Source organism: Triturus cristatus, chromosome 4_1 (assembly GCF_964204655.1).
Source record: "Triturus cristatus chromosome 4_1, aTriCri1.1, whole genome shotgun sequence".
In the NCBI taxonomy this organism is placed as follows: domain Eukaryota; kingdom Metazoa; phylum Chordata; class Amphibia; order Caudata; family Salamandridae; genus Triturus; species Triturus cristatus.
The window spans coordinates 1,038,007,825-1,038,032,940 of record NC_140585.1 but is presented as its reverse complement, the minus strand read 5'-3'; the positions used below and the strand labels follow the sequence as shown (position 1 = coordinate 1,038,032,940).

At 44.1% G+C, this 25,116-nt stretch overlaps 1 protein-coding gene across 1 annotated transcript in view; it reads left to right on the top strand.

The window, feature by feature from the left end:
- Positions 1–12,528, top strand: part of MAPK12 (mitogen-activated protein kinase 12) — a 484,751-nt gene extending 472,223 nt beyond the window's left edge. The window contains exon 12 of the mRNA XM_085653980.1: positions 9,961–12,528. Coding sequence (XP_085510106.1) covers positions 9,961–10,031 — 71 coding nt within the window. The 3' untranslated portion in view covers positions 10,032–12,528. The remainder of the gene's footprint in view (positions 1–9,960) is intronic.
- Positions 12,529–25,116: the final 12,588 nt, after the last annotated feature.

The window sequence follows — 25,116 nt, the reverse complement described above, 5'->3', positions numbered from 1 at the left end:
ACAAGTGTGGAACCTCCACGTACAACATAGAATGTACACAGGCATTCTGGGAGGCTTAGTAGGTGGAAACATAGAGACAGGTGTAGTGGCCATGTTGGGAGGAGAACTAGTTTACTACACATCTTCCTCCTTTATCTAGAAAAGACAAATGACCGCAGATGGCCATGTTGGGGAAGAGCATTTGTTTACTACACAACCTCCTCCTTTATCTAGAAATTTATTACACACCCATCATCCTCCTTTATAATAGAAATTAAAATAATGATAGAACAGACAAACGAGCGTTAAAGGGCAAAGAGCGTTGAGAGTGAAATGTGAGGTGAAACACACCACCCAAAACAACTAATAGGTATCACCACCACCTACTCCCCTTAGACAGACCAAAACACGACCTTTGTCTTCTATTGGACGAGTTTTGTCCACTTCTTGTTCTGGGACAACCTTTGTCCCCTCTTGAACGACCTTTTGTCCACAACATGTTCTGGGACGACCTTTGTCCCCTCTTGGACGAGTTTTGCCCACCTCTTGTTCTGGGACGACCTTTGTCCCCTCTTGAACGACCTTTTATCCACACCATGTTCTGGGACAACCTTTGTCCACTCCTATGTCCTCCTCCAGTTTTGGTACCTTAGTCCTCAGTTGGCTCTGGAAATATTATCTTGTCACTGGTTTGGATCCAGCGAATCGTTTACGGACTCGCTATTTAGTTATTAAATTCCTTCTATAAGAGCAGTGTTTCCTTCTTACTTCTATGCTCAAAGCGTGGACAAAATGTAGCATCTATACGCACAATGGCACAGACTATTAACAAAATACTGACTGAAAAGTGCTAAACATTTTGCTTTGAGGATTTTGAATCGGTGGCAGGCATATTCATACTCCTAACTGCATTGGCGTTTTTTTTTTTTTTTTTACATCTTGTAGTGCTCGATCCCTGTATAACTGTTACTGTACTCCCCTTTGGTGTTTCATAACTATATGCACTTCCGCCTCTTCACGCATACCTTCCAAGCAGTGCAGCAGAATATTTCCTTTTTAAACCAAGAGACACAGTTTTCCTAGGCTCTTTGACACCTCGCTTGGCTTGGTTCACTGTTGTTATTACAGAAATCCACTAGATGGCAGTCATGTCACTGTTACAAGTGTAAACTTTCCAAAACTCGATCATAGCTGCTAATGAGTCAACAAAGGATCGACACTCACCTAGTGATTAATTCACAGTTAATATTTCTTTAGCTCATCTTTCAAGAAAAATACACGCTTCTAAAGGGAACTGCCAGTGCTTCAGATAATACGTAACACAACCTGCGTTCTCACCTCTTGACGTTCTGGTGTGTTTTCCTTGATCCTCGGCGAGATAATAAAGAATTGCCTCGTTACGAAGTGTCCCGTAAGTCCCATCACCATGGGAACGAACGAAAGCAAAAATTATAAAGATGGCTTTGTGACGTTAAACGCTGAGCTGCGTTGCTCGACGTCGCGCTGAAAGGACTTCACTGACCATAGAGTGGTAGTCAGGAGAACACCAAAATGGTGGAATGCTGGACATTCTACAAATGACGAACACATTCACGCTGCCTCTCCGCTAGCACCAACTGAAGATTCTACTACGTCATCAGAGCAGGGAAGACAGCGCAGCTGAAGGATCGCTCCAGCCACACAATGGCAAGGCAGACTGGGTGAATCCTTGCGCACAAGACAAGCAGAACAGAACAGGATTGCTCACCTGCGACTCGGCGGAAACGTCTCTTGGCATCAGACAGCCAAACCCTCATTCAGTAGTGTCAAAGTCATCCAGGTCAGTTACTTCCTTCTTTTCGTTAGTTTTGGAAATACTTGAGGCTGATTTCACCTTCTCTTGTGATTTCATTTTTTTTTTCCCTCATCGTTATCAGTAAGAAATCGGTACTCACCGGCAAAATTTCTCTCCGCAACTAACAGACTGTTGAGAATCCTTTTTTTTCCCCTCAGAGGTTTCCAATTACTCTTCTTCTTACACGAAGCCGCTTTCTTTAAATTTACAGCAACAGAGGTGTACAGTTTCCTTTTCCAATTTTCCTCGCGTTTCCAGTTTCTCAGGTTACCAGTTTCTTTTCTGGCGTTAATCTGGTTACACGTTTCTTCTTACGTTACTGTAAGCAGATGGGCTGATTCAATATATGCTGGCGTTTCACGGGTTTCGGGTTTCTTTACTTCTTATTTCTTGCTGAAGTTGGGTGAAACGCCTTCTTGGGTTCCTGGTGCGAGGTGCTGCTCGTGCTGCGCTGTTCTTCTTGGTCTGCTTGTCAGGTCTGGTCAGCCAAGATCGTCGCCAAAATGTTGTAAATAGGTTCAGGTAGACAGCAGGACACTTCTTAGTAGTTACAAGTTAGGTTTATTAAGTTACAGCAGAGCAACACACCTCGCCAGCTGACCAGACCCCAACTGACAAGTGTGGAACCTCCACGTACAACATAGAATGTACACAGGCATTCTGGAAGGCTTAGTAGGTGGAAACATAGACAGGTGTAGTGGCCATGTTGGGAGGAGAACTAGTTTACTACACATAACAGTAGGGATCAAACATACCGCTGATTGCATGGTTGCCATGAAAGGGGAAGGCGACAGACTAACCGTTGTCAACACTATAAGTAAACATGATGGGGGGGTAAAGAGAGTACAGGAAAAATTACTAACACATTTCCGGTTAGCACCAAACGTAAGTGCTACAGATGTGGGAGCCCGACTCATTTAGCCAATAATGCTGTTTGCCAAGCTAGAGCTGTTGCATGTCACAAATGTCGTAAAAAGGGGCATTTGGCCAGAGTCTGTAGGGAACAGCGTTTTAAATCAGTTTTGTCAATTGAACATGACTCCCCTTCTAACACCAAACGTGTGTTCCAACTTAAAAATACCAATGACACCACTAATTTCCCCTCATGTAGTATCACCTTGGACAGGAAACCTGCGATTGAGTTTGCGGACGCTTGTTCCCCCATACACTTTAGTGGATGCGAATATGTTTTCTCAACTGTTTCCTTCCTGGCAGGAAGATATGCAGCCCCCAGATATTCAACCTGGTGGTTACAGTGGTGGTCCCATACCTTTACTTGGGATGACGACCATGGAGATAGGGTTCAAGGGAAGGTGTACTGTGGGCAAAATTTGTCAATCAGAAAGGATCCAATTTGTTGGGGTGGAAGCACACAAGGGAACTTGGTATCAAGTTGGCTCCCAACAGTCCTGACCATGTTCTATTAGTGGATCCGTCGGTTGGGGGGATGGAAGTTTGCAACGATATCCCTAAAGTCTTTTCTGAATAGATGGGTTTGCTGAAAAATTACCAACACTCCATCAAACATAAATCCAATGCTAAGCCGGTTGCACACAAGGTTAGGCCCATACCTCATATGATGCAAGCCCCCTCCAAAAAGAGTTAGACAGACTATTGACACTAGGAGTCATTGAACCTATTGAAAGCTCCCAGTGGTTAGCCCCGATTGTCCTCACTACTGAAGCATCTAGTACGGACATTAGACTGTGTTGATCTAAGATCTTAATGAGAACTTTTGGGTGGACAGGTGCACCCCCTTCCACGCATTCATGAGGTCCTCACTCTTATAAATAGGTGAGTTGTTTCAGCGTGCTGGGTGTCTCTTCAGCCTACCACCAGGTAGAGCTCCAACCGGATTCCTGTCATCTCTCGTCATTTGTAACTCCTTTTGGGGCGTTCCATTACCTTCGCATGCCGTTTCGGTTGGCTTCGGCGGCTGCTGCCTTTCAGAGGATTATGCAACATGTGCTGAAGGACCTTCCCAGAACCCTTTGCTTTCAAGATGACACCCTCATCCATGGAAAGGATCTGGAGGAGCACAATACCATCCTTAGAAAGGTGTTAGCCTATTTTGAACAGGCAGGTCTCACCCTAAAGAAAGAGAAATGTCGCATAGGGGTTGGGTCAGTAGAGTACCTCGGGCACACCATCTCACAAGATGGTATTAAACCAAAACTAGATCTGGTGGAGGCAATCCAAAACACTGCTGCCCCTACTTGTGTTGAAGACCTCAAATTGTTTCTGGGCTTATCAGAGTACTACTCTAAATGTGTTGGCAATTAAGCCACCATAGTGGAACCGTTGCGTAGTTTACTTAAGTCCAGGACTTCCTATGTATGGACCAATGATGGTCATGATGCCTTTGTAGTGGTCAAGGAGGGCATTGTTGCCGCCCCATCTTTGGGTAGGTTTGACCCCACCAAACCCAGTTCTTTGCACGGATGCTAGCAGTAAAGGCCTGGGAGCTAGTCTTACCCAATTTGCAGAGGGCAAAGAACAAGTGGTCGCCTTTGCCTCTCGTGCACTCAAGGGTGGGGAAGTTAACTACTCTATGGTTGAAAAAGAGGCACTTGCTTGCTTTTGGGCGATTAAACAGGTCTGTTTCTTCTTGTGGAGCATACCATTTACTATGAAAACCGACCACAAACCCAGTCAGTCAGAACCACCCCTAGAATTGCTAGGTGGATTCTAGGAATGGAAGTTATGTACCAGGAACACAAACTTTGTGGCAGATTTTATATCCCGCTCAACGCCTGAGGTGAAGTATGATTCTGATTCTTGTGAATGTGATGTCATACTCAAACTTGTATGTTTAAACAAGGAGGAGTGGGATGGTTATGTACAAACTGATGTAGAGATTAATTCACTCAAAGAATACATTAGGAATGGTTGGCCTGCTGCAAAGTGTAATATCCCAGCATCACTGTGCAAATACTGGGATGTGAGATTGGAACTTAACATACAAGGAGGAACTGTGTGCAGAGGTCACAAAATTGTCCCTCCTGAGAAACTTAGCGAGAAAATTGTGGAATTGGCCTACGTATGACATCTAGGGCATAGTCTCACAACGAACAAAATCTGCCTGGATTACTGGTGGCCGGGTATGGATGCCATGGCAGAAAACATAGTGAGAGATTGTTTGGAGTGTAGCCGTAGTGATGAGATTCATCAAACCCGCAAGCCTCCTCTATCTCCTGTAGAGGTCCCTGACTGTCCGTGGTCCAAACTAGCGCTCAACATTATAGGTCCACTCGATCTTAAAAAATTAAATGAGCGTTACATCCTTGTTTTGGTGGACTATCACACTTGGGTGGTTTTTAAGTGTGTTCATTTAATCAACACTAATGTAGAGTTTTTGAAGTGTTTTCTTTGATGGATTGGTAGAGCGGATGAACCGCATGTTCAAAGAATGCTTACAGAGAGCATAGTTATTGGATATCCCTACCAAACCTGCTCTACAAGATACTATTTGGGCTTCTCGCTCTACCCCCAATAGTGTTACAGGTATTTCCCCTTTTACTTCCTTGAAAGGCAGAGTTCCTAAGACCAGACTATCTCCCCCAGGGTTGCTGAGGAAAGGTATGTGTGTTGTGGACAGTGAGATTTCCAGGAGGGTGAATGAACACCAGGTCAAGTATAAGAATAGATACGATCTGACCAAACATGTCAAATCCAGAATTTTCAAAGAAGGAGAATGGGTCCGTTTTGACCTTCCCAAACTACGCAGAAAGGAGGCTTCTAGATTCTCTGAGCCCATCAAGATAACCAGGGTGGGCAGAAATGTGGTCCATCTAGAAAATGTACAAACCTGGAGCATGGATAAAATTATCTCTCACAAGCAAGTGGGGGATTCTGAAGTTGTTTTTGATCAAGGGAGTGGGTCGGAGACTTTTGCTCCCAGGAGATCTCAGAGAAGCAAATCTACACCTGTGTGTCGGAGACTGTTCTAAAATGAGTTTTTGTATAGCAGTTTTCTCCTCTACCCAACTCTGTTTTGCTTATGGTTTTCCTTGTACACCCTCTTCTTTAATCCCTCTTCCCCTGCTCCCTCCTCCTCTCCTTTTCTCCTCCTTCTCCCATTTCCGCTTACCCCAAGTAAGGAGGTGTGTTAAAACCTCATGTATTCTCAAATGGTGCATTCTGTCACCCCTTTCCCTTACCCCCTGTTGGTAGTGCCCTGCCATTGTTGAACATTCCACAGCTGCCTGGAACTTGTGATGGTGTAAGGATTAATAAAGAAGAATCCAGATCTCACAATCAAAGGGCAAATACAGGATTTTTGCTTTTCAAGGCAGAATGAGTACGCCTTTAACTGGGCCTGCTGGTGCAATACTGTAGAACCTGCCATCTGTCTAAATGCGGTGATGGAGATGTCCATGGCGGTGTCCATAATTACCTAGGATGCCTTAGTACCTTCTTGCAAGATCTTTCACTTCCTTCTCGTCATAGTAACTCCATTAAAGCAGATAGGTCTGACCCCATTTGGCAGTCTAAGCGACCTAGAATGGCCAGCACATTCAAATCCCTGATGGATGTAGCTGCCATTCCTGCAAAACGCTTGCCTATGTTATCTAGTCTCCTGCCTTCCTTATCTGGTGGTGCTGAACAGGGGGAAGAAGGGTTTCTGGAGCATTGCTGGGCAGCCTGATTGACCACTGAATCTGGGCAATGATGGCCTATCAAACAAACCGGTGAAGTATCTGGAACTTTATATTTTTTGTCTAGCCGAGGAGCAACTTCAGTGACCAATCTTGGGTTTTCCATTAATTTAAGACCTTTTTCTCAAGTATAGCTGACAGTGGGATTATATCTGATGGATTTTCTTGCATAGTCCTTAAAATCATACAGAAAGCAGTCTGTCTGTTTCACTGGGAGCAGCAGATCAAACCTTTTGGAAGAACTTTGCAGCAATTCGTGGAATCCACCTATGTCCTCAGGAGAAGAACTTGCTGGTGATGAAGGGGCAAGTTAGTCGACCCGATGTAGCTGGGTCATGTAGTAGCTCACCCTCTTCAGGTTGATCATCTGTGTCGCTGTCGGTAGTACTGTCCTGTCCTCCTGCGTGCGATCATGCATCGGACTCTTAGGTAAGGGTGGCGTGCCAGATGCATCAGTGACCCAGAGTGAGTGGTACTGGCGCATTTGCTTCTGGAAAGCACTTATAATAGTCATCCAGCATATGTTAAATTGATGACCAAAGAGATAGGCGCTGATATGGTGCCCCCTTTGATCCCTGGTGTTCCTCATAAGGCTAGTTCTCTTGGAAAGAGTAATAATGATGAGACGCAGACTTGTTGGTGAGTTGTGGAAGAATCATCCCTTTTCAAGTAGGTTGAAGTGTCTGTTAGGGTCTTCCTCCTCATCTGTCTTCTGGCACTTTACCCTTAGTTGAGAAGGGCTGTATGATGGACTGAAAAGTCCTTCATCTCCTGATTCCTCCGTGTCAAGGAGATGGGCTGGCGGCAATGGGGAGACTTTGCTTCAGTTATGTCTGGTCTAGGAGTAATGTTATAGAAAGGGTGATCTTTTTTCGTATTGTTATGGCGCTCTGAAATTGGGCTCGACGCCGAAGACTTAAACGCTACCGATATGTTGCGCATCGTCGGCGAGATGGTAGTCGTCACCGATTTCGTTGATGAAGCTATCGTCGTTGATGTTGGAGTCGCCTTCGTCAGTGTAGTGACTGGAAGCGAAATACAGTGTACAGTCAACAAAGTTCTCAATGACGGAGCTGTTGTCGACTGGTCCATCGACGATCTAATTTTTATTGATGATGATTCTATTTCAGGGGAAACAGGCACAGAAGAAGATGCAGAAGATCTTTTCTGAGTGGAACTTGAAGAGGAGTCTTTAGTGATCAGTTTCACAGACCCAGAGGTTTTACTAGTACCTTTGAGTCTTTTTGGGTCTTTGTCACATGAGGTAGAGGTCTCATTTTTGCATAAACTCTCATCCTAATCCGAACCGGATTCTGAACAGGACTTTTTCTTTTGGAGACAAAGGAGTAGTCTGGCTTTCCTGTACCTTCACATTTTGGCAGAGAAAGTTTAGCAATGTTTACAATCCTTACGGTTGTGTTGAGGAATGAAAACAATGTGGACAATCTTCATAGGGATCCTCTGAGAAAAGTCTTGGCTTCCAGACGACTTACTGGGCCTAAAACAATCTCTTCTTAGATCCTTCTGACATGATGTAAAATACTGAGGAAAACAGTACCTCAGAGCTGGAGCAGTCCAATGTTTCCCTTCTTGAGAGAAGGCAAAGGTAAAAAGTTGACCAATCTGAAACAACTGAGCAGAGCTCTGGGACACTCATTCTGTGTTTGCAGAGTTTATTGTCTGTTACCATCGATTTCCGCGCGCCTAGAGACCTGCAGGTGATTGGGCGCGATATAAATCCAAAATAACAACAACAATAACAATAACTTCCTCACACAAGACATGCGATTAGAAATCTGAGATATGGTGGCTCAGCAGGGAAAGAGTGGATCAGGGCTCGTCTCTAATTGGCTGAAGTTTGGGTCTATTAAAATAATGTGAATTGGTTAACAATGTCAATTACTGGATGCTCGAGGTGTGGTGTAAAACAAAAAGATGTCTAGGATGGGTGCAGAAAATCACTCCAGAAACTTCGCTCTGGGCAGGGAGGAGTTTTAAAGAAATTGGAAAGCTGAGAGGGTTCAATGCCGTATCTCCAAGGTGGGTGACCTACTGGAAGGGGGAATACCCAATGACGTGGATCCTCCCCCAATTAAATTAATATTCTATAATTTGGGGTCTGGTGTCGCAAAGAGGGTCCGGACCAAAGACTGTGGGGTCTCTGAAATACCGAACATGGAGGCATGGAAACGGTATTGGATCTCTACATGGCTACGAAAAGTGCTGCGTACAAAAGCAGGGGCTGCCCACACAAATTCCACAACATATCGGCTAGCTGTATTAATTACTATGAGTTGGGTATCCAGAATGATGTGTTCTTAGCCCAAAACATCTGACCCATGCAATTTGATCTGTTGTGCATGTCAAGTCACTGTTGATTCCTTAATTTCTCTCTTATCCTTATAATTGAACTATGTAGAAACATCGGACGTGATGATGCCCTTCCGCACTGTTTTCTTATTTGTACTGGGCGCTTGTTTGTGCTCTTTTTCTCATGAGTTACAAAACCAAATTAAAAAAACATATCTATTGCTTTCTCTGTTACGGTACGTACATGGTACTGCTTGTTTTAAATTCTGTGGAACTCCCACCATACCGGGGAAGATTCAAGCATGTGAATCTATGAAAAAATCAATACTGGAGAATGTTGCATTAACTGGTTTTGAAGTGCTTTTTATTGGAATCCTTAGAAGCTGCTTTGTAATGATTAAATCACGTATTCACCTTTTTAAAAGTTTTTATAAAGATGTCAGCCTATTAAACATTGTCAAATCTACTAAATCATGCCAGTAGCCTATAAACATTGTCAAAATCCACTAAAACATGTTTCTTGTAATCATGTCTGGTTTGACCAATATGTTTTTTAAAATGCACAGTTTATCAATATTTTCTTGTAATGGCTCAAGCAGTAGCTTAGCCCCATTGTTTGAAGTGTTAGTTCCGCCTCCATTTGATGGCCTGCGCTGAAGAAGCCTAGCAAGACGATGCAGACTTAAGTCTATTTAGTTTGGAAGAGACGAGGGCTAGGGACAGCATAATACAATTTAAGTAACTTAAGGCAGAGAAAGAACTAAAAGAAGCAAGCACATTTTGATCCAAGCTTGACTCTAAGACATAAGGTAGGATATAGTGTAGGAAGGGAACTGCAACCTTTGCTTTAGCATCAATTCCATCTACAAACTGCAGGGCATCGACCCTGCCTTCATTTAGTAGGCCATCACACGTGCTTTTAACCACAATTTAGTTTTCCTGATGTGAAACTTGAATGTACTTAAATAAGGTTCTTCTCTAAATCTAGCAAAATGACTAACATTTATTTTAGTAAGTGTGTTGCATTATCCTAAATTGACTAGTAACTGGGAAAAACGTTTACTTTTGTAATTTTTTTTTACAGAGGTTGATTGGGGCGCTGGTTATTGTTGCATGTTGTGCCCAGGGCACATTTGACACCCATTAGTCTGCCCCTAAAATTGTGCATTCTTTTTACAGGCATTACCTTTGAAGAACTGATTAGCTTCAACCCAATGGATCCACCAGAGACCAAGGAAACGGAAGTCTAACTGTAGGAAGACACCTTTGTACAGCAGAAAACGAACTGGAAATGCGAATTGTAAAACCAACAAAAAAATATCAACTGGATAAAACTTTAATCTGTATTTTATGGATGACTGCTGCATTTTATTCTAGGTGGGAAGCTAGTGCCTTTTTTAGTATTTTATAGATACAGGGGAATGTGCAGAAACGTACTGCAACAAAATAGTTGTGTTTTTTTAAATATATCAAAAGCGGGTAGGTTTCTTGGTGCAGTGATTATATCATCACTTGATAGAGACCACTTCCGCAGGGTATGGGATGTAGATGGGCATTAATGCCACCTCCAGTGACCTAGCTTAAAAGCTGATCATTCCGGACAGAAAAAAATGACCAGTAATATCGTTCATTTGTAGGGCAATGTTGCTCTTATGCACTTTTTATTTGCCAAGTCCGTATCTATTTAATGATATGGACTATGTGCTCAAAGAAAAACAAAGTGGTGACAAGCTAAGCATCATGGACCTAAAAAGCTTACATTTAGGTGGAGATTAACTGTTCTTCTGTAGTATGCAGCTCAAAAGAAGGAAATGTGGTGTTTTGGGCAGTCTGTCCACTGTGGAACCAGTAGATGCAAATTATAACCTCAGTTTTCTCGCTTGTACCAATTGAGTGATACTGAACAGATCACTTATTCTCCTCGTGTCTCAGTTCCCTGTCTGCGACAGACTGGGAGGGTTTAGTACTGGATTGACAACCCATAAGCAAGCTGTAAAACCAGAAAGACCGATGATGCAGAAAGGCAGCGTAAAGAAGCTTAAGTGTCTCCTGTAATCTCCTGTCTGGTCTTCAAGTGAGCCAAGCAGAACTACAGGGATTCCTCTGGAGAGCTTGTAAGCTACAAAAGCACTTCGACTCTCCTGACAGTTTTCACCATTACCAACATTCCAAAAGTAGCAGCTGGGAGAGGTAGGGGGCATTTGCCCCAGGGATCAAATTTGATGTGCCATATTCTATTCTCAATGCTTATTGTTAGGGAAAACCTGGATCTGAATGTTTACCATGAGTGGGGCCGAACCAGACATAATGTCACCGGTGAGACCAGCAGATCACAATGCAAGTTACTAAGACATTCAAAACAAAAAACCTATAAAGACAAGGTTCAAATTCCATACAGAATGAGGCATTCCTCATTACTCAGACCGTTCAGGCTCTGTTTGCTCATATTTAATCCTTACACGACTGTGCCAGCTCTATGAAGTGTAAAAAAAATATATATAATCGGAACTGGATGAAAAAAAAAAAAATCAAATCTAGTCTTAATACTGCGTGGGAGTACTTTTTCTGGTCAGGAAATCTTGTTGTGGGTTTTTATTAAAAGGAAGATTAGTTTAACGTTTCCGTAGACCTATGCAGTGCATATGAAGGACATTTATAGTGATGAATCTATCCTTGTCCTGCCAGTGATGGAATTCATGCACATAACGTGAGTTCCGAGGGAACACAGTACTCTTCCGGGGCAGGCAATGCAAATATGTTTGGGGTCCTTGCCAGAAGACCATCCCACGTCACCCGACCACCTGTCAAATGATATTTCAATTGAGCCCCAGGGAGGATAAAGCCAACTTTTAATTAAACGCTAATCCGCTTCATTTCACTCCCATCTACGTCTTTCTAGGGCTTTAGGAGGATCTCCATGTCACTTCCTTTCGGCCACTGCTCCCACACACTATTACCTTTTGAAAGGAGTGGGGTCAGAGGCACATGAACCCAAAAGCCCGTTATGTGGTGAAATTGCATTTTAATATTTATGGGGCGCCTGTTGTAGTTCTCGCTTTTGGGCTGCAGGAAAACATTGATGTTAGCAATCAGTAGCAGATCATGCCAACTTTGATGGTAGGTTGTTCCTACCTTGAACTTAAATCTATTTTCCATTATCAATATGGTAGGTTAGTCTCATGGTACACAAATTACCTTAAGCCTGTCTATTCAGGGAGGCCTTTTGCAATGCCATCCAATTCAGACTACCACCAGATGACGTTTAGTATGTGGTCCCATTTGGACCTTCCATTTTGCTAGCTTTTTTGTTATAAACTATTTTCTTAATTTGTACTCCCTGCTAAATTGTGTATATATGTGAAGGTAAACATCAAGAGGCTCTCCTTTAAACTGGAATGGCATTCTTGTGTCTTTGTGGGCTGACAAGGTTCCATCTTTGGAAAAACGTAATTGCTACACATGAAAAGGAAGACTAAAAAGCGCTGCTTCATTTTGTTAACCTCAAGATGGGTGTCTATTGCAGCTTTTTTGTGATGTATGTTACCGACTAGTGTAGTGCTGTGACAATTCACCATGCAGGTACCACTGTCATGTGGATAAACAACTCTTATAGTGCACGGATGTTGGTGCTAAGGAGCTCAGGAACGCGAGCGCAATTTCTGCTTACCTTAAAAGAAAGTGTAAATAAGGGAGATGTGTGTGTGTGTAATTTAAACACGTGGTGACAAATAAATGTTTTTGAAACAACTGCATTCGCTCTCCACATTTTTTCTCATCACTTGAAAGTCGAACCCTAAAACTAGTATTATTCTGACAACATTTTCATTTAATTTTATGCAATATAAAACTGCAAATATGGTAGTTGAGTTTCATGCCGCAAAGCTTTCAGGCACACACGTAGATAACATTTCTGCAATCTGTGTGCAAATCCATGGGGGCACTATTCTGAATCTCACAAATTTAACAGCGTGGAAAGAGTAGCTTTGCCTTCATTTGCTAGTGATTATATCGTCTTAATTCAGCTTATTTTATTTTCACATCGGAGTACACGTACATTGATTAACGCTGGGGAGGTTTGTACACAGGAGAGTCTGGTCTATCTGGTTGCCCAACCAGCTATCTGAGATGTGTGCTTGCTTTGTTTGTCAGCTACAAGTCCATAAAACAATAACCACAACTTAAACGTGGAGCTAAAATCATGGCTATGTTTATTGTATTCTGTTAACTGTTTTGGTTATAGAACTCCAAACCGTTCCAAAGGTCAACTCTTCTGAACCCTCTTAAAGTAGCTTTGATCCATCTTTTTCAGAATAAATATTTTTACAATATTTACACAGATTATACAAAACACTTAACATTAATAAAACTGTAAATCACAAAAAACTTGAAGCACATAAGTAGCAAGTTCTATAGTAGGAGATGAGTCCGCTGCAGAGAATGCATAGGAGTTTTTGATCATTTTGTGAACCAGATCTCTCAGAACCAGTGGTAAATTTTAAAAAAAAATTATTTATTGAACTTTTCATCAATGACATACAATCGAGATATCAGCAATTGTAGTGGGTATACAGCCTTATCATGAACATTAATGAAGTATCCTGAAACAAATGACATCTGTTGCAATACGTGCTATGGACAGCCTTAAGTGAGGACAAATATACATTACAGGGAACAATAAGGAGGTAAGTGGTAAGGTGATGGTGCCACTCACATATTCACCATAACGGACGCCAGTATATATGATGTGTCAGAGGGGTCTATCGTAGGATACCAGGGACAGCAGGATATAGGCCGTATAGAAACGGAAGTGATTCAAGAGAGGGCTGCAGTGTGTATACATTTGAGTGCGGCCAGGGGCAGTCTATGTAGATCTCAAGGCTCATCGGTAGCATTGATAGGATGTTCCAGCAGGTATGCCTACAGTGGCCCCCAAATTTCACGTGAACGTGAGGAGTGAGGGAGCAATTCAGCTTAAGTGCAGAGTTGGCCCTGCCAGAGGATCATGTCTCCCACCCACTCCTTAAATTTGAATGCCCGGCCCCACCTACAGGCCACCCGCCGCTTAGCCATCGCAAGGCAAAAGGACACAAACTTCCAATGTTTGATGGGGATGTGTTCCGTGTATCCCAGTAGGGTTATGAATGGTGATCGGGAGATAGGTGCGGAAGTCATAGAGTCCAGGGCTGTGAGAACTTGTTGCCAATAAGTAAGTACCTCTGGACATCCCCACGAAAGGTGTAGGAAGTCAGCTTGTTCTGCTTTACATCTGTCACATCTGTTTGTGTCTCGCAAACCAAACTTGTGGAGTCTAGCCGGAGTGTAATAGCTGCGGTGTAAAAATCTATAGTGGATTTTGCAGAGCCTGCTTTTGGAAGAGACCGGTTCCGTTTGTTTGCATCAGAATGCCCATTGTTAGTCAGTGAGGTCATGACCAAGTTCCGCTTCCCATTTAGCTCGAGCTGCGCATGGAGAATAGGCAGTATTGGTATATAAAGTATGATAGAGTGTGGACACCAAGTGCGAAGCAGAGGATGGGCATAAGAGCTGGTGCAGTGGGGCTATTGTCGCAGGTTCAGAGGGAAACGTGGGGTGACATGCTTGAATGCCATGACAAAGGTGAGCATATAAAAATGTTTCCATAGTGGACGGTGGGGGGTCGTGATAGTTGTTGGAGGGTGCAAAATTTGCCATTTATGTCTCCCCAGCAGCGGTGATTACGCTCCTGAGTGACTTTCTTAAATATTCCTTCTTGAAGTAACGACACCTCTGGGTAGTAGATGAGTGGTAGAAGGGGGGAGTATAGGTGGGTCTCAGGAGTGCGGTCTAAAATGCGGGACAAGGCTTTGATCGTACATTCTACAGAAGTGGGGTAATTTCCTCGGGGCTCGACTGTGGAGAGGAGGACCCCGTCAATTGGGATTGGATCTGCCAGCCAGTGCTCAGTGGCAACGTGTGGAGTATAGCGGGGCACATTAAACCAGAAATGAGCAAAGTGTGCCTGAGCACTTATGTAGTATAGCCCAAAGTTAGGCACATCATAGCCTCCATGGGCATATGGCTGCGTGAGCGTGTCCCACGGAATACGTGGCTGTTCACCACCCCACACTAGTCTAATCAGTTCAGATCGGAGGATGGTGAAAAATGTCGGCCAGGATCGTACAGAATGTTAAGGAATAAATACAAGAATTTAGGAAGAATGACCATTTTGATGAGGGATATGCAACCAGCCATAGTGAAAGGGTGTGCTGTCCACCGATTGATGCAGTTTGTGACATGTTCCACCACACACCCATAATTGAGTCTCATTATCTCCTCTCGGTCCGCCGTGATGCGAATCCCCAGGTATCTAACATCATCATCATCACACCACACAATGGGATAATCTGATTCGAAAGGAGTGGCAGCACTGGTTAACGGAAATATTTGTGATTTGGACCAGTTTATATGAATGCAGACTGACGGCCGAATTTGACAAACTTGCGCAGCAATGGGTTCAGATTGTGGCGCGGGTCCTTAATATAGAGGGTAACATCATCCGCATAGAGGGAGATGAGAACTGGGCGGAGGAGGCAGCGTAGGCCTACGTGATTATAGTGTTGTCTAATCTTGGCCGCCAGTGGTTCCATCACTAAGGCACATAGGATGGGGGAGAGTGGACATCCCTGACTAGTTCCGCGAGATAGAGAGATGGAGGGTGAGGTGTGCCTGTTTATCAACACCTTCGCCATGGGCGAGGTGTACAAAAGTCAGACCCACGATAAAAAACATATAGGGAGACCCATGCATTGCAAAATGGTGAAGAGATAGTCCCATTCCACTAAATCAAAGGCCTTCGAGGCATCTAGAAATACGGCCACCAGCGCCAATCTGGGATCCACTGCCTGTAAGATGGAAAACAGTGTCCTAAGGTTATGTGACGTCACCCGTCCAGGAATGAACCCGGCCTGATCGGGGAGAACCAATTTGTCCATCGGAAGGCTGAGTCGATTCACCAGTAATTTAGTGAGTATTTTTTAGTTTGTATTTATGAGAGAAAGGGGCCTGTAGGATTCACAACGGTCTGCGGGCTTACCAGGCTTTAATAATGATGTGATTAGTGCATCTCTCGAGGCAGGCAGGATTTGTGTCTCCTGAGCTTCAAGAAAGACCTCTTTTAAGACTGGAAGTAGCTAGTCAATGTAAGTCTTGTAAAAAATCAATGGGGAGTCCATCGGACCCTGGCGCCTTTCCAGATTTCATCTGCATGATGGCTTCCCTCAATTCGTCATCATCGAATGGCACTGCTAAGAATTCATGCTGTGAGTCTCCCAGCCAACCAAGAGCTATGTCTTCGAGATAGGGAGTGAAGTCGGGGGGGGGGGGGGGGGGGGGGAGAGAGGTGCATTGTGAGCTATACAGTTCTGTATAATAAACGGTAAACGTGTTTAGTATGTCCAGGCTATCTGTCATGTCCCTGCATTATCAATCGCATCTAGCACGTAATTGGAGAAGTGAGGTTGTTTAATAGTGGTTGCCAAGGCGCGCCCATGTCTCTCGCCCTCCCCATAACGACTAGCAACAAAATATTTGCCTCTGAACTTCGCCTCTCGGTGTGCAGTGTCTTGAGTTTTTCGCGCAGCAGGGCACGATGGGTGCCAGAATCGGTAGTCCACATGTCAGCTTCTAGCTGCTTGATCAGTCTCTAAGCGTTGCAGGTTTCATCGTATATCTCGGAGCACCCCTAAGCTTTTGGACATACCTATGCCTCGGACGGTGACCTTGAAGGCCTCCCACATCGTGCTCATCTGGTCAACAGAGCCTTTGTTCCTAACAAAGAAATCTATAATCTCGTCCCCTAGTTCGGTTTGAAAGACAGTATCTAACAGTGTTTTAGGCACTAGTCTCCAGCAGCGTGGGGCGGTGATGAAACTGGGGAGGATTATTTCTAGGTAGACCGGCGCATGATCAGAGTATGTGCGGGCCAAATGCTTGACAGTGAATCCACGGGAGCAAATCCAATAGTCTAGTCGAGACCATGCGGCATGCCCTGCGGTATAAAAAGTGCCTTCCCTGTCAGTTGGGTGGGTATATTGCCATGAATCCACCAGGCCATGCTCTGCGATTATCCCCGATATGGCTTCCCGAGTGTTAGTATAGTGATGAGGAAGGGGATTAGAACGGTCCAGTGTAGGGCTTAGAGCCGTGTAAAAATCACCTCCCCATATAACATGTTTGGAACCTATTTTAAGTATGTGTCCCCAGAGCGAGGTAAAATAGTCTGGATCGTCCAGGTTCGGACCGTAGCTACAAAAAAAGGTGACCGACTGTGTGCCCAATGTACCCCAGAGTATGCAGCTGCGGCCAGTAGCGTCACTGTATGTGCCACCCACTGCAAATGGTGTGTTTCTCATAATTGGTATGAGTGTGCCTCGTGAATATGTCAAGTAGGAGGAGAACACGCGTGTGGAGGCCCATTTGCTACCATAGCATGAAGGGCGGCGAGGGTCAATGAGTCTCCTGAAGCATAGCGATTTGTATATGGTGCCTGTCTAAATACGCTAATATTTGTCTCCTTTTACGAGGGTCACGAAGACCCCTGACATTCCATGTAAGCATGTTAATGGAGGGGCGATCAGTAGATGCTGTCCTAGTAACAGGGAAAGTGTGACTTGGCGAGTATGATGGCGTTGAAGGACAGCGTGTCCATCCATATAGGCTGCGATATGGTGAGCAACAGCCGATAGGCTTGCATAAGAACAATAAAGAACATTCCCATCTCTTCCCACCCTCCCACAAAGAGAAACCCACATCGAGCTGACATCAGAACGCATGTCTAGCTTCGAAACCTCCCCCACCCACCACGGCACCCCAATCGTGCCGGTATTCTCCTTCCCACCCAATTTCACCCAGTAGGGCAATCATCTTCCTTGAGCCCGATAAGGCGAGAGAAGCATTAGGAAAGGCCAACAAAAAACAGTGGTGAAGAAAGTAAGGGGGATCTCCCATGGGGGGGGGGGGGGGGGGCGCCAAGAGGGCACTAATACCTTCCCATGTCCCGACTCTTAACTGCAATGCAGTCCCCTGGGTGTCAGCCCATTAGGGGAATAGAGTGCTGCAGGGCGGGGGAGGGGTGCTCGGCGGTGCAGTTATGAAATCTACCAATTATGTATGCAGGTAAGTAAAAACATATACTGATAGTCAAAGGTCAAAGCCACGAGGCCACTTATCTGTCCATGCCAAGTCTGAAGGAGTTTAGGACCATACTGAAATGAAGCAGAATGATCTAGCAATAGCCACAAGGGCACTTATCTGACCATTACAGTTCTGCAGAAGCACAGGACTCTCCAGAGGAAGATAACAAGGAGGGTTGCCAGAAAGCGATGTCGCAACAGGTAGGTGCAGTCATTCTGAGGACAAGTGAACAATGCAATAGTCTCTCCCGTGCATGCCTTCTTGTTGTTTCTCAGTCCTTAGATGGTGATGGTGAAGGGGTGTTGGAGGCGTGGTCTTGACGTGGTGAGCGTCTCAGAAGAGATTTTAGGAAGTCCTCCGCTTGCTGCGGGTTTGTACAAAAAATGTTTTTCCTCATGCGTGATCCGGAGCTTTGCTGGATAGAGGAGAGCATATTCCACCTGAGCTTAGTGCAGTTTTTGCTTGACTGTGAGGAATTTCCGGTGCGCCTCCTAAACCGCTAGAGTGAAGTCCGGGTAAATGGTGAACGTGTTCCCCTCAAATTGCAATGGCTTCAGTTTGCGAGCCTTCAGGAGAGCGGCATCCCAGTCCTGATAATTGAGAAGCCTCGCAATCATGGGCCTTGGAGTTTCGCCCGGTGGAGGCCACGGTCCTAGAGATCGGTGTGCTCGCTCAACAGCTAGATGGGGTGAGAAAGATTCCACACCAAGGGAGCCCTTCAGGAGACGTTTGACATAGTCTTTCATGCGTCCTGTGCTGGTGCTCTCTGGTATGCCTATTAAGCGGATGTTGTTGCGGCGGCTCCTAGCTTCAATGTCCTCATTTTTCACCGCAATGACTTTCAGAAGTTTGTCCTATTGCGCTACCTGAGTTTGCAGTTGGGAGGTGGTGTCTTCGTTTTCGGATATTCAGCGTTCCGCCTCCTTCAATTGCCCATCGTGTTTGTCCACTTTCTGTACGAGGAAGTCCAGTCGGATGTTCATTGTGTCCATCTTCCTTGGACAGGTCCGATAGACTATGCTGTACAGCCATGAGCATTGTCTTAACATCGTCGTCAGCAGAGTGGGAGGGTGCCTGGACTTGCTCCATGGTGGTGAGTTCGGTGTCCACAGAGGATGAGCACGTCGTGGCATTTTTGGCATCGAATGTCAGCCTTGGTTGTCGGGATTACCCATCTCTCCGCGCCGCATGACCAAACTGTGTGGCAGGGTGTGCTAGCAGGGATCTCACGGTCCCCCCAAATGTGCGGTGTGTAGGCACCACAGGCCCAGGCAGAAGCGCTAGAGGCCTAGCGGAAGTGAGGCTGACTCAAAGAGGCTTGTGGCGGTGGAGTACTCCAACGTCGGGAGGGCCCAGTGATTGAGGAAAAGAGGAAGGGGGCAACCCCAGCCGGTCAGCAGCAATGGCCAGTATGCCCGCCCTGTGCGCGCGGTAGTGTTGAAGCCTCAGCGTGGGGTTCTGTTGACTCAAAACGTGCGGGCACAGCTGCCTCAGACGATATTTAGAGAGGAGGAGTTACGGGCCCGTGGCCAGCGATAGGCATTGCAGAAACACACTGTAGAGGACAGCCGGAATATGGTAGACAGGACCAGCAGAGGAACAGAAGCTGGTGTAGACGTCGTGGCATTCTCCGCGTTTCCAGGTCTCCCCAGGCAAAGTGAAGGCAGGTTGTAGTGGTGCTGGAGAAGTATGAGCAGGGTATGTGCCCAGGAGCAGGGGGCCTCAGCGCCAGTTAAAGGGTGCGTGGGTGCACTACGCCTATGCTAGGAAAGAGTCCAGTGTCCTTGCCGGGGCAGACAGCTAGGGTCCTGGAGCAGTGCAGGGCCCTTCGAGCCTCCAGCGCACTATGTACAGTTAGCCTTAGGGGTTAATCCCAGCGCGGTCATGCAGGTCAAGAAAATGGCGCGCAACACACCAGGGAGAGGTGATCACTGCAGCAAGCAATCTCACCTTCGTTGCGGTGCATGCAGGAACCAGGAGCTTCGTGAGTGCGCACCAGCGGCGCGGGGAGGTAGGCAGTAGAGTACCGGGAGTCAACGCGCCATTGGGGGTCCGCAGCCCGGAGTCGGCGATCTTGTGGCCTGGCACCACGTGGGATTCTCGGGGTTCTAGTAGAGGCAGCGGCCAGGCAGGGCTCCAGCCGCGGCACCCGCCTTCCCGCCCTCGGCGCTTAAAGTCCTTCCGGGCGCCTAAGTGTGTAGGAGCTCCGAGGTTCAGCCCAATGCAACCGGAGGATCGTGGCTGCAAGTAGGTAGGCTTAGAGTTCAATTGTTTCAGGCAGATGTACGGAGATGTCAGATATTGGCGCCAAGCGTCCAGAGCCTCTAATGTGTGGCCATCTCGGATGCGCGCCACCCAGCGCCCCCCCCCCCCCCCCCCCGAACCAGTGGTAAATTTTGATTTACTTTGGTTTTCCGTCATATATTTCAAAAGCTCTCCCTTGTTGAGGGCCATTGCTCTGGCTTTTGGAACTCTGCTAAACAAGCAACTAATCTTACAGCACGTCGGCCTTGCTTCAAGAAGCCACTTAATATACAGCATAGCTTTCCCCTTACAGAGCATCATTAGATGTTTTCTCAAGGTTCCACATAAGATGTGGGCATGCTATATTTAGTATCGAAAAGGGGTAGAAATCTGTTGAGGTGATGAGGGCAGCATCATTCAAAATAGAAAACAAAACATGGGGACCCCCTCAACCCATGGATGCATCCACTATTTTAAGGAGGCTACGTAATACTTCTGTGCCTCTCATTGCCAACAACTGTTGGAGATTTTATTCTATTTCTTATTTAGATATAGGGAACTCCTCTCACTAGTATATCCCACTTGCTTACATATAGGTGTCCAGTTTCCAATTAGCATTAAATGTACTGATTGGAACTAAAGCGAAAAGGAAACAAGGTAGAAAACTCAAAAAGCACATAAGAAAATGTGTTCTCTGACTGGTCTGTCACCAAAATTATATTAATACACAAGTACGAGATAACAATTTACATGAATAGAGACTTAAGAGAACAAAATCAAATGCAAAATCTCACATAACTTGTCTGTACATACATTAACATGTGTTTTCAGATTGTTCGAACAAAAACAACATACATAAGTGTCCAACATAGAAAGTACTTTGTTAAAACAACTAAACTGGAAACATATAATTATGGTATACCATATATATTGAAATTTACTGTTGCCCTGATGAGTTTGTATCTCAAGGAGTATATAATCACCCTCAACTGTATGGTCCATCAGGTACTGAGATGGCCCTATGCGATTGGGGCACACAGCAGTGGTTTAAATGACCATGGAGTGAAGTTATCAATCCTCTCATTATTTTCCGTGATGCTTAATCATATTTTATGGATACTGAGTTCCCTCAAATCTTTAAATTATGATCCGAGCGAGTTTGAGTAAAATTACAAATCCCATGATTCTCTGGGATTCACTTCTGGTTTCAATGCCGTCTAAGAGAAGCGGGAAATGCGGGAACGAACACTAAATGAAGTAGCAGTATCAAGAGTAAGGACGCCGCATGAAGAGCAGGTCTGTCTTAAGAGAATTGGTACACATCTTTTACATCGGAAGACCGTCACACAAACATGCACTTAACCATTGTGTACACTGGTTCCCTCCACAGTGGTCTTAAGTCTCTATTCATGTAAACTATTTTCTCATACCTGTATATTAATATAATTTTGATGACTGACGAGTCAACAGAGAACACATTTTCATGTGTGTTTTTTGAGTGTACTACTTTCTTGTTTCCTTTAGTTCCAATATGTACATTCAATGCTAAATGGAAACTTGACACCTATATGTAAGCAAGTGGGATACACTAGTGAGAGGAGTTCTCTATATCTAAATAAGAAGTAGAGTAACATCTCCAACAGTTGTTGGCATTGAGAGGTATGGAAGTATTTAGCAGGCTCCTTAAAATATTGAGTGCATCTATGGTTTGAGGGGTCCACTTGACAAGCTATAGTTAAGCACACTGTTAAATCTGTGTAAATGATGTCTAGTCCTTGCTTGAAATGGTTTTCACATCCAAGGCCAAGATTTAGGAAAAGAGGAGTTCCTTAGGTTTTAAACTCTGGTCGTTCACATTAACAATTACACCAATTAGTAATGTCACTTAATGACAGGTAAATGCATTTAAAGTTGCTAACATACAAAAAAATGCCTTCCCACTAATAATTACAGATGTAGGGCGTAAAGGATGACTGGTCTGTCCATTAATGTTGTGTTCTTTAACCTTTTCACCTCAATAACTCAATCTGAACAATAAAGAAGTATATTGATCACTACCACCACTAGGCATAGACGGGAACAACTTGGGCTCATTGATTTCAAAAAGTCCAAATTCCTGTCTTCTGCCAGGGAGGGCTGTTTCATTCTGCATCTCATCTCCTGGCAGGAGCAAGGATGTTCAGCTCTATTTGTTTTCTTCTCGAGGATCTATAGTGGCTTCCTTCATAAGGTCCACATGGTAAGATGCCAAGCATTACCTTTCAGTTGAGTATCTGGCTGGAAAAAAATAGTTGCATTGTTTGTTCACCAGTAATTGAGACCAGACTGTGCTGTAAACTACTAAATTAAAGAAACCAAGGCCAATAATAAAACCCGTTTTAAGAATTCGCCTGGAAAACGAACCCAGCTGGTATCTGGGTAATAACCACCCTCCTGTAATTTAGGAAAACCCAACTGGCCACCTTTTTCATATCGATTTGTAATTATTTTGGCATGTGATATGTTTTCATTCGTAGGTCTGTTGCTTTACACTCCTTAACTCTGGTCTGATCACTTTGCACTGGTGTTCCTTAAACTGTTTACTTCCTTGTTAAATGTTTTGTTATTGTTCTGTGAGTCTGCAATCCTGATATCAAAAGTCCTTCAGACTTCCCTGAAAAAGTTAATGTTGGGCTTCATTCAAATAATGAATGGCCAAACCCATCCACCCACTCAATTTTGTGTTCTCCCATGATGTTGAAGCAGCCTATCCAACCAACCTAATTAGTGGTCCGATCACTCCTTCGTATCACCCAACTAACATTTCATATCAACCACACTTCTGCAAAAAGTAGAATAAAAACTCCACTCAAATTCAACATTTCAAAAACATAAGTTCTGAAGAGTTTACCGAGATGTACAAAATAGTAGGTAAGAACCTGTCCACACCTTCAGACCCGCAAGCCAGACTAGAAATATTCTGCCACCTTATTGCCAATTTGTCTCTTTCAAATCAGCCTTTCCAGGCAAAATCTGGGATTAAATGAACTAGCAAATGGTTTAACGAAGAACTGGTGTAACTAAAAAGAAGGCGCTAATTGCACGTAAATGGACTAAAACTTTGACTAATCCTCGTATAAATGTAAGAATATTTGTTAATGTTATGATTTAAAATTGCTGACATATTTTTCACCCATTGGGTGAGCAGCAGTTAATGATTATAAAGAATCTATGCAATATTTCTCAGCCCATGTTCCAAATGCAACATTTTAGATTGACAGTATGTGGCAGACTAGGTTTTTGGGTTTCTATTTTGCCAACAAGAGTCTACAATCCTAGTAGTCCTCTACCCTGTTTATCATACACTAATGCTGAATATTTTATCGGTATAAGAAGGGGAAAAAGTACTCTCTACATAGCGCCAAGGGCTCACACCTGAACTCCTCAATAGCCTGCAGCAAGGGCATCAACCCGCTGAGCTATTGCCAGGGTCAATGGAATTATACAATTGTGAGGCTGCTGCATTTTTCACTTACTCATGAATTTGTCGCATCTGCCACATAATCCATCATCTGTAGGATTTAACAATTCTTTTTTGTTTCTAGCCCAACAGTTAAAACATTTACTAAAAATGCAGCGACACATGTTGCTGCACAGTCAAAGGCACTTTGTAAAGCCTAACTGGTCCCCTTCCTGTTGCTTATTGCTATATTTGGATGTTAAACTGGTACTAATGAGGTATGTACAACCAATGCCTAGAAAGCTTTAGCAAGTGTAAAAATAGCAAAATAATAAAGGAACACTATCAGAAATTGTACAGCATAAATTGCCTTTTCTTGCAGCATACTTTACTGAACTCTCCCACATAATTTGGACCCCCCCCCCCCCCCGCCGCCGCATAATTCCAGTCATCTTGGCTATTGCATCCTGATTATATCAGCTGATATGTGCAACATTTGTCAACCGGTCCTGCTTCCTGTAAGTGGATTCCTCAAGCCGTTTTAATTCATACCTGAAGAAGTCCACATAAATCAGTAAATTATCCTTCTTAATATGTGTACATGCATAATTCGTGCTCTGCCAAGTAGTTTATGCATGCATCAAGTGGTGATTTTGATGAGGATAAACACGTTTGGAAGGTTTCAGTTTTAAATTAGAAAAAGTGATCTAGTCTAGAACAGAGTCCAGATGCCATTTGGAGAGGAGACCATTAAGTGCAGTTGGGTGTCATCTGCATATTGATTATTGATGATATAAGGTCCCTGCCCTAGTATGACTTTGAGTCCTAAGTTGAGTGTGTCTGTATGCACCTATAGAATCCTGTCAAAGTGGACACACAATGTTTTAGAAATGAATTCTGAGTATATCTTTCTTACATACTCCTGTTTATCGTAAGCAATAGCAGTACTACAGTCTCTGGTGCCATTCACAATGGGAATTTAAACTGGTTAAATCCACAAGATATGGGTTGCTGCACCCACACAAGATCTCTACCTGAGAAACATTTGAGACAACACCAGAACAAATAGGTGATCCAGGTGAAGGGAACCATACTGGATCAGGAAGAGTCATCCACAATGCTGAATGGCCACAACATTATGGTCAGAGGAAAATGAGATTAAGAGTGTCAGTCAGAAAAAGCATTCCACCAGCTAGTATAATTTACAAACGTTTTTTGTAATGGTTATCTCCCTTTCAACATCTGTGGATAAGTTGGCAACCAGTACTTCTAGAGATTTATTTAAAAAAAATTCTTTTAAAATTTTCTTTATTTGAGATTTGCAGTGTATAACAATACATGTCGACATTTGTTAAGAGACCTATTTCAATTCCGATGCAGTTGATCATTGACAGCAAATAATATAACTCCAATAAAACAAGGTACAGAGTGTTTCTCATCACGTTAATGACGTTATCTTCTATCAGACGACTTATCCATCA